Here is a 9,608-nt window from a genome sequence, read left to right on the forward strand (position 1 = left end):
TTATTAGTTGCATTACTCATAGAATTCACTTTCTCAGGTGGAGACTTCACAAATATTTTCTACTTGCTGAGTTCATTCTCAGTAGACTCTGATCCTTCAAAATTGGAAGATTTCTTAGAAAAGCTTACAAGTCAGTGTGCTTCTGTGGAAGAACTGAAAGTTGCTTTCAAACCGCAGATGGACCCAAGGTAATACTTTTCTCTACTTAATGCTTTTGGCCTGTGCTGTTAGTTTCATCATAACCATAATGAACTCTGCATGCTGTGTAATATTTGACTAAATTTGGAAATTTCACTGTTAAGTAGATGCATCATGGTTTACAGCAGTGCAAATTCTTGTGTATTTTGTGATTGGTGAATGCTCAGCAGTGACTTGCAGCAGTTGGCTTTTGGGCTAAAGTTGTCTGAACTTTCGTTTGGTTTTTTTTTTTTTTTTCTCTCCACTGTCTCTGCTGACTAAGGCTATGAGAGTGCCAGATAGTGAAGTGATACAGAAATATTTTATAGAAGAAATGGATTTACTGTGTTCTGCCAATGTACTGTCAGCAAATAATCACCATGTTCTGGGCTAAGTATAACCTAAATGCACACGTTAGGCTCTGAAAACTGTGTGGTGCTGTCCATTGGATGGGTTCTGCAGCCCAGCTGCTCTGAGCATGGAAAAATAGTAAGTTTTGTTCAACGGCTGATTCTTTTTGGAATCTTCACTTTTTGGAGCAGTGGAAAACAGGGAATGAGTGTGACTCATGAATTTGTCATTTTTTTTCTAGCATCTTCCCAGATGGGGGAAAAAAATTAAAATGAGGATATTTTGGGTAGGGTGGTCCCCCCCGTCCCTGCCCCATTTAATAAGTGTTCCATGAAGATAACGAACCTACAAAATCCTTCAGCTTTTTCTATGTGTTGATACCACATAGTTAACTTGTGGAAAGCAGGGAGTTGAGAAGATGGACTGGTGTGAAACTTGTTCATACACGTTTGGTGTTATGCCAAGGTGGTTGGCTGTAGTCATATTTCATTTTGGAGATATTACTGATTATTTAAGTTTTAGTGATGATGCACTAAAATGAAAGGGAACTAAATTAAGGTGGTGGATGCTGCTTATTTAATTAAGGTCCAGGTTTCAGTTACTTTGAAATTGTAAACAGATATCATGCAATATGAAGATAGCTTGAGTGACAGGTGAGACAATATTTTTTTAAACATTACATTCAGGTTTAGAGGAATGTGAAAAGTAGGTATAAGTCATCGTTAATTGGATATAAAGCTTTGGAGGGGCATAGTACTGTGTTAAAGGGAGTACTTAACTGATTTTTATCACACCACTTGGATATTGTAGAGCTGTGCACATCAGATGTGTAAATTGGATTTGGATAGTACTTCATATAAACTCAAAAATCAAAGCACCTAGTTTATCTCTGCTTATTAGAAGTAGGAAAATATAATCTGATATAATGAGTTGTCTGTTTTGAGGCCAGGGAATAATGTTTCTTTTCTCCTTTGTTTATAAATGCATTCATAGAAGGAAATAAAAATAGTGTATTTTGATATGCTGCAATTTTTCCTCTTTGTTTTTTTTATCTTACTATTTGCTGTAGTGCAGTTATTAATCCAGGAAAAACAAAAGTTAGCTAGCATGGTATCAAAAATAAGGTGAAGCTATTGTACAGCATCAGCTAACACAGTCCAATGTAAAAAGATACAGTCCTAGTCAAACTTGAAGCAAAATATTCTGGATGCTGTTAGGAATTTATTACCACAAAACAGTTCTCATTCTGTGATTTAGACTGGATAGCTAAAAAAAAAATATAGACAAACTGTTGTCTCATATGACTTAAATGAGGTATCTTTCCCCATATGATTTGGGTTTTTCTTAGTACTGGTAAGATTAGTATATGTTAGATCCTTATTCTGCATGCTGTTACAGTATTAATGTTAGAAAAATAAATTTAAAAAAAAAACCCAAACCCTATGGATTCTGTATTATCTTGATACCTAAGTAAGATCAAATTCCTTATTCCGAATTCCTTTCAAAGTTCCAAGAGTGTTTTGATGAGAATTGCGCTTCTAAACCCAATTAGTAATTCTGAAAATCTACTGTCTGCACTTTATGTACCACATGAATGTGAATTAAACACACTGAAGAAGGGGGAAGGAACAGTAAAATTAGCATAATTTATTATAAATTAGTTCTGTTAATTATAAAGTACTGTTATTTAACCTCTCTAGTGAAATCATAGGTTATTGTGAATATTTTCATATCTACTTCATGGTTGCAAAAAGATGGTTCTTGACAGACAGATGAACTTTAATATCTAATGTGTTTGTTACTCTTTGTTCACAGACAACTGTCGATGATGCTAATGTTGGCTCAGTCTAATCCTCAACTGTTTGCATTAATTGGAACAAAAGCTAATATAAATAAAGAATTGGAACGCATCGAGCAATTCTCTAAACTGCAGCAGTTAACTGCAGCTGATTTACTCAGCAGAAATAAGAGACACTGGAAAGAATGGCTGGAAAAATACAGGTAAGGTTTCTCAGTATTCAGAGCAGTATATTTGTGCTGCATTTTATTTGAGAACAGTGTGCCCATTTCACGAAAGACACCCTGTCTCAAAGTATATAGGTTGGGAGGGATGTGGGGGGCATGCAACTCAGAATATTAACTACTCCAAGATCAGTATCTGTGTTGCTGTGCAAGTTCAAGGGCATCTGTGTATTTTGTTTACTAGATTTTGGGGAGGGGTGGGGATCTAGAAATCACCTCGTATCAAATCTAGTATTAAAAGTGCTTCAAGAATGTTGATGTTGATTCTAGCAGAGACTAATTTTAGCTGTTAGCTACAAAGTGCAGTTGACTGATCTCTAAGCATTTTATCCTTTTACTTTTTTTTCTGAAAGAAAAATCTATGTATTAATATAGAAAGCAAGTATTCTTAATCAAAGAGTAGCTGAAAAAGAAGTCACGGCCAGAAAAAAAAAGTCCAGACTGTTCTAACAGGCATAACTTAAAATCCTAAAAACTCAAGGCTAGCAGGAGATTTTATTTTAGTGGAGCATTAGTTGTTTCTGCTGCGTGGATTAAGTCACCTGGCTGCCTGTGGTCTTGTTCTCCAATGGGGCTGAGAGTTTTAGCAAGTATTCCTGCTAATGGGTAGATCAAACTGCCTCAGTTGTATCCCTTGACTTTCATCAGAACATCAAAAGCTTTAACCAATAAACAAGTGCAGAAATACTTAAGCCAAGTTACAAAAGTAAAGGTTTTTGCAGAGCAATGCAGAACAGACCATGCACTAGTGTCTCACTCTGACTTTTCAGAGAATATGCAAGGTGTTGCCACTTCCTCAAGCCTCATCAGCACCTGCTGGTGGTCTGTAATGCTGTTTTTAAATTAAGTGGTGTTTGTAATCTGTTGTTGTACTGGATTTTATAAACTGAGAGGATTATAGGTTATGTAGTATTTATTAAGAACTGCAAACTAAGGATCTCAAGGCAAGGAAACGGGTCAACTTTTACATGTGATTCTTGAACCAAACCAGTTGCTTTCACTTGCTTAATTTCAGAGTCCGTTTGCAAAAAGAAATAGAAAGTGTTAGTGATGCTGATGCCTGGAATACTGATCGTGTGAAGGTCATGAATTCAAACAATCCAAAATATATCTTGAGAAATTACATTGCCCAGAATGCCATAGAAGCAGCTGAAAATGGTGATTTCTCAGAGGTATGCTATTACTACTTAGTATCTCTCTAGGTTTGCGTGGATGTGCGGTGGTGCTGTTGATGACTGACATGCTAGGCAAGATTCATTCTGCCATCTCAGGCAGTTAGGAGATTGGGAATTTACTGTTCAGAAGGTCTGTATTATTTTTGAGAGAGCTGTGGTTTTAATGACTGCAGAACAAAGAAAGGAATTGAAAATCTGAATCTGAACTTCGCCAGCTTCTGCAGGCTGATCCCAGGACAAGATGCTTACCACTGCTTTTACTGTCTTCAGAATAGTGTTTACCTTGGGAGGCAGTTGGGGATTCATTTATGCTTGTTCCTTGCTGTGCTAAGTGTTATCTTTTAAAAGTCCTGGCTTTCACCTGTGGAGTCCAGCGTGTGGATTGTTACATGCAGAAGAATATGGGAAAATTAATTTATTTTGAGAAACGACGTAAGAACTTGTGTTTGAGACTTGCATTTCAAGTTACTTGAGCTTGAGTTCTATACAGATACAAACTCAGCCAGTTATGATTTTACGGTTTTCAGCTTATTTGATATGCATACTGTTAATCTATTTCATATTTGGCTTGTCTGGAGTTTGTGCATTAAATGAAATACACTCAATCATTATTTGGTGTGAGGTTCTTCTCTACATCATTTTGCCTTTACTTTCTAAATTCTCATAACCATGCTATGTTTTCTGTCTAGGTAAGAAATGTCTTGAAACTCTTGGAGAATCCATTCCAAGAAGCAGAAGGCTTCAGGGAGGTAAAGGAAGATGCAGAAGAGGAGGGGGCGACTGCTACAGCAGCTGCTTGTGCTCAAGAGACCAGAAGCAGACTACCATATTGCAGTAAACCTCCGCTGTGGGCTTCGGAGCTCTGTGTTACATGATCTTCATAACTGCCTTGTTTTATTTTTTGCTGTGAACTGAAGACTGATCCTCCTTCAGCAGTGAAGAATTCAGCAAGGCAAGCATCAAAGTGCTATTAAGTTATTGAAACAACCCTACATTTGGAAGCATCTGCAACGGTCTTCAGCTGTGCTTAATTTGAAGCAATCATGGATCATTGGAACAAACCAATGACAATCGACAGTCCGTATCCATCAGTAATCTAAATGTTTTGAGACTGAAAGTCTTTCCTTTATTCATACTGCATTGCAAATAGAAAGCAATATTTTATGTTGAGGCAGGCTGAATTTCGAACATCCAAATGGAGTTGTTATGTGAAGACAAAAATAGCAAGTCAGGAATCTGATCTGTTTTTGTCTGATGTCTTAACTAATAGTACTTCTGATATTTATTTACTGCTTTCTCTATGCAGGGACATTTAGTCCTCTTTAATGGAGGAATAGATTGTGTTGCTTGTTTTAAGCTATGTTTCATTTAATTAAGTAGTTCATTTCTTGTGCACCTTCAGATTGATATTTGTTTATTTTTAGAGAATTTGTGCAGGCTAGCATTTGAGAGGAGCAACTGAATGTGGTGTTGGGTTTGTTTTTTTAATACAATAAGAGCAGAATTAAGGGAGACTATATATATATTTGCACTTGGAAATCATGGTGGTAAAGTTTCTTCAGGTTACAACATATGTAAATAGTTACTATAAATATTTACTAAAATCATGGGTGCAGTTTGTAAGCCAATTGATTCGGGCAAGGTCAGTTAGCCAAATTAGCGTGAACCTTAAACTACCCCAGTACTCAAATCCACGTTCACGGTCTATTTTTTTGTGTCTCTTAACAGAGTCTGCTTGTATGCGAAGCGTGCAGGTGGGGTATCTGTTCGTTCACACTGGTCAGTGGGCATCTTCCATTCCCACTCTGGTCTTGTACCATTTAGTTTGCTTCCATGGTCTTTGAAAATCTTTACGCTGAAAGTTGCCGTTCAGGAACATGGTATTTGAGCTTGTGTAAAAGATTATAATGGGAGGAGGATGGGAGCTGACTTGCTTGCAAGTTACTTACTGGTAGTGTTTCAGTTGAGGTTTCAGGGGAAAGTTGGTTGCCATTATTGCCACATCAGCAAAAAAAAGTTGTTCTGTAGTTAGTTATTACTTAGCTTTCTGAATTTCTTTCTAAAGGACTCTATTACTGGTTCAGATGCCTGAAATCTTGGGAAAAGTTTGGTTTAATGCAAAGGTTTCTCTTTTCCAAAGAGACCACCGTCTTACACTGTGAGTTTAAGTGTACTCTAGTAAATTCTTCCTCCATCCCTGTGCAAGCTTGGTATTAGCTCAGGTTGAATTGTGCTCTTTTCAGTCTTCCTCAAAATACAAGCTATCAAAAAACAGGGAGAATAGTTGGGCTACTGCTTATCCCTCTGTACTAACAATCAATTTGTCCTGCTTGCTGCCACAGTAAATAGGTGATGCTTTGAATGTAAACATCATTCTGTCTCTCCTTCGAACTGGAGAAACTGATGCTGGGTAATGATTTGTGACAAACTAGAATCTCTGACAAACGCAGCCCTTTCTGTGATGTTTTGGAGTCCTTACAGAAAAGGACAAACTCGAAGGTGTATTTACCTAATCCATGGAAGAATGGTGTAGTTGAAAGAGGAAGTACCATGAAGAAGTGGGCAACAAGTAATGCTAGCCGGTGCAGCTGGTAGTCTTCTAGAGACAATCCATTTTTGTATGAGTTTCAGACTGTCATCGGGGATTATCCTTCCTCTGAACTTGGGGGTGCTGGAACTGAACCGTTTAATGGAAACTTGTAATAGAAAGTCAGTGCTGGGTAAAAAGGACTGCACCAGGGGAGGGACGGGGAAGGGGGGTGTGCGGGCAATTTGAAAGACATTTCAGACATAGCCCTGACAAATGTGCAGAACCAGTGGTCTCTTATGCTATGTCTGGCCCAGAAGGGAGTAATGGGGGGGAAGTTGCTCCAAGCAGATCTACATACCTCTGTGCTGATTTTATTTCTCAATTTATATATTTCCTTTTGGGAGGCAGAGGGGAACAGTGTTCTGGAGGAGCTCTGCCCAAGCTTCTGTCTTAACAGAATGGTCTAAAAAGTAATGATTTTACACCATACCTAAGAGATCAAGTCTTTTTAATGACATTCTGATATTAATTTGTGGGATTTGAGTAGATCTCTATTAATAATGGTATGGAAAAGGAGAATGGTGATATAACTGTGTGTTTGGACATAGGAGAAGTTGAATTAACTACCAAATTATTTTGCATTTAAAGATACAAATTATTTTGCACCTCTAATGCCAAAATCATGGAGAGAGAGAGAGATACTTTGAAATAATTTGCTAGCAATTTTATCATTAAAAAGGGAAATTGAATGTAACAGGGAGGAATGAAAATGTGGTGTCATTTCCTGCTAAATACGTTCTTTGCTTACATATAGATCAAGAGGTGTAGAAAGCTTGAAATGATGAATGCAGACCCTTGCTGTGGCTGCTTTGGTGTACCACTCAGTAAAGTTATATTTGTAATAGATGCAGTATGTTCACCCGACCGGTAGAAATACTAAGAGGGTGTTCACATAGTCTAACTGCACTGACATTCAACTGCTCGGTTTCTCAGTGCGTGCAATAATATCAGTGTTTTGTATTTGATGAAGAGTGATGATCAGAAGCCAAGTGGAATGCTTGTGCTCTTCTGGCACCCTCATTTCAAAAGGCGGATAGTAGTTTCAGCTCTGATGATAGCGAGTTTCTCCTGTTCCCGGAGCAGTGTGGAAGCAGGAGGTTGTTCAGGACAATTAGACCAAATTTTGTCCAGGTAAGAACTTTATCTCTTAGCTCAGTTCTCCAGAGAGAAGGGAATACAGTTTATAACATTTGGGAGTCTAAATACTTGAATCATAAATTGCTTCTTGATTTTTACAGCCTGTATTTGCAATAGGTAAACCTGAAAATAATATTTCTTACTGATCAAATATTCTGCTTGTATAAAAGACTTGTGCTCAAAATGAATTGGTGACTCTTCACATCAACAGCTTTCTGTGGAAACACCTGATTAGACTTAGTCTGTGGCTATACAACCTGAACTGCCCTTGCATTTGGTTTGCACCTGCCTTGCAAGTGGTACCCAGATTACAAAACTGAAATGAGAAGCTCTTGGAGACGGCTCTCTGAATAGTCTCACGTGGTCGTGGGACTCCTCGTGACTTCATAAGATTTCACCATAACTCTGCTTCATGAGCTTGTAAATCTACAATTGCTGAATGTTTTACTGTCAGCTCTCACTTTGGAATGTTTTGTGTGGGTTTTGGGGGGTTTTTTTTGGTTGGTGGTTTTCTTTTGTTTTGGGTGTTTGTTTGTTTGTTTCCAAACAAGTGCTACAGCTTTCTTTGATTCTTTTATTAAAAAAATTTAAAAATGCAATTTTAGTATTCTTGTTCATGCCTGTTTGCTGAAGGAGTTTTGCTGTTAACCATACTGTTCAGCAGAGTTCATTTCTTTAGAAGTATTTGCTCTGTGTTAACATCAGATGGCCAGGTTGTATCACAGAAACCTCACTTAGTATTTTTGCAGTGTCTGAGGAGTGAATTACCACAGGCACAGTCTCCTGCCTCACCAGCAATTTTAGTTGTATGCTTGGAGCAAGGTAAGCACCCTCACCTTTTCCAAAGAGAAACCTCCCTCTTAGTTACTTGGCTATAAGACCTATGCTGACACCTCTTTTACTCTTCCTTACATCACTGGAATTAAACCCACCGCTTGATGTCAGCAGATCCAGGATGTGATTTTAAACTCTGCTTACAGAAACAGGCCTTCGGGTAGAAAGTGAAGATGCATTTTGTTTAAGTTTATTTAAACTGGATTCAGTAGTTTACACAGATTTTTTTTTTTTTCCCCCCAAAGATCTCAGTGATACCAAAGAATGGGACTCTTCAGAGTGGAAAACACCTAGTATAGAGATGTTGGATGGGATGGATGCCCTGGCATGTGGCCCCGTTGCACATGAGGAAATAGTCTATCAGGATCTAGCAATTTGTAAATTGGCTCTGCAGCATGGAGGGCCTCCTCTTGCTCCTGCAGTCCGAGTACAGGGGACTTCCCTGCCAGCTCAGAGGCTCAGGAAGCAATTCATTGGTGAGGATCCACTCTCCACCTACTCCACAGCTAGTTATTGGCAGAGCCAAGGGGTTTACATAGTCCCATACTTGGTTTTAAACCAAAACCAGTTCCTTGTTAACGTTACGTCAGCTATTTTAACAGATTACTTTGTTGTTTATGGCTTCCTTGAGCATTTTCCTGGGTGGTGTTGATGGTGGGAGGTGGGGAGGGGGCAGAGAAAGGAAAAATGTGGGTTTGAAGAGGAGAAATGTTTGCGCTGGCAGCCAGGTCAGCAATGGTGTGTACTTGTTCGGAGCCTTGGTGGTGGTGTGGCCAAAAACTGGTTCTGGGCAGAGTAGCCCAGACTGTGTGGTGTGCGCAGGAGAGGTGGAGAGAACTGGGTTTCTTCAGCCGCAGGAGAAGGCTAAGGAGAAATGCCTTGCTGTCTGCAGCAGCTACTGGGAGGGTGTAGAGAAGGTAGAGACAGACTTTTCTCAAGGCCTCAGTTGTCCTGAATTTACTTTCAGACCCATGCTTCACGCATTTGAGTGTGTATCTCCACACAGCACCCTTCATTAGATCACGCACCACCACACGCTCAGTCTACTCAATTATGCTAGGTCATGTTCAAGCAGCCCCAACGCCCTTTCTTAACAGCTCTTCAGCTCTGTTACACAGGTGGATGGGACTCGGGCAGCTTTACTGCTGACCAGAGCCAATATAAGATGGGTAGAGGCAATAACCTGCACTTACCCCTGCAGAGCCAGGCGATACTTGAGAGTAACGGATGTAAACCCAGCAGGAGGGTTGCACAATGCTGTCACATCTAGTATAACATCACACAGTTGAGGCTACACAACCCCATGCAGCGCTACAGGCTTG

The 9,608-nt window shown here is 39.2% G+C and overlaps 1 protein-coding gene across 1 annotated transcript in view; it reads left to right on the forward strand.

The window, feature by feature from the left end:
• LOC104082938 (selenoprotein O) overlaps positions 1 to 4,600 on the forward strand; it is a gene marked incomplete at its 5' end in the record, with an annotated part of 5,749 nt that extends 1,149 nt beyond the window's left edge. The window contains 4 exons of the mRNA XM_009586222.1: positions 38 to 188; positions 2,344 to 2,529; positions 3,566 to 3,722; positions 4,415 to 4,600. Of these exons, the coding sequence (XP_009584517.1) occupies positions 38 to 188; positions 2,344 to 2,529; positions 3,566 to 3,722; positions 4,415 to 4,600 (680 nt within the window). The remainder of the gene's footprint in view (positions 1 to 37; positions 189 to 2,343; positions 2,530 to 3,565; positions 3,723 to 4,414) is intronic.
• Positions 4,601 to 9,608: the final 5,008 nt, after the last annotated feature.

The sequence above is a fragment of the Fulmarus glacialis genome, unplaced genomic scaffold (assembly GCF_000690835.1).
Source record: "Fulmarus glacialis isolate BGI_N327 unplaced genomic scaffold, ASM69083v1 scaffold41529, whole genome shotgun sequence".
Taxonomy (NCBI): Eukaryota; Metazoa; Chordata; class Aves; order Procellariiformes; family Procellariidae; genus Fulmarus; species Fulmarus glacialis.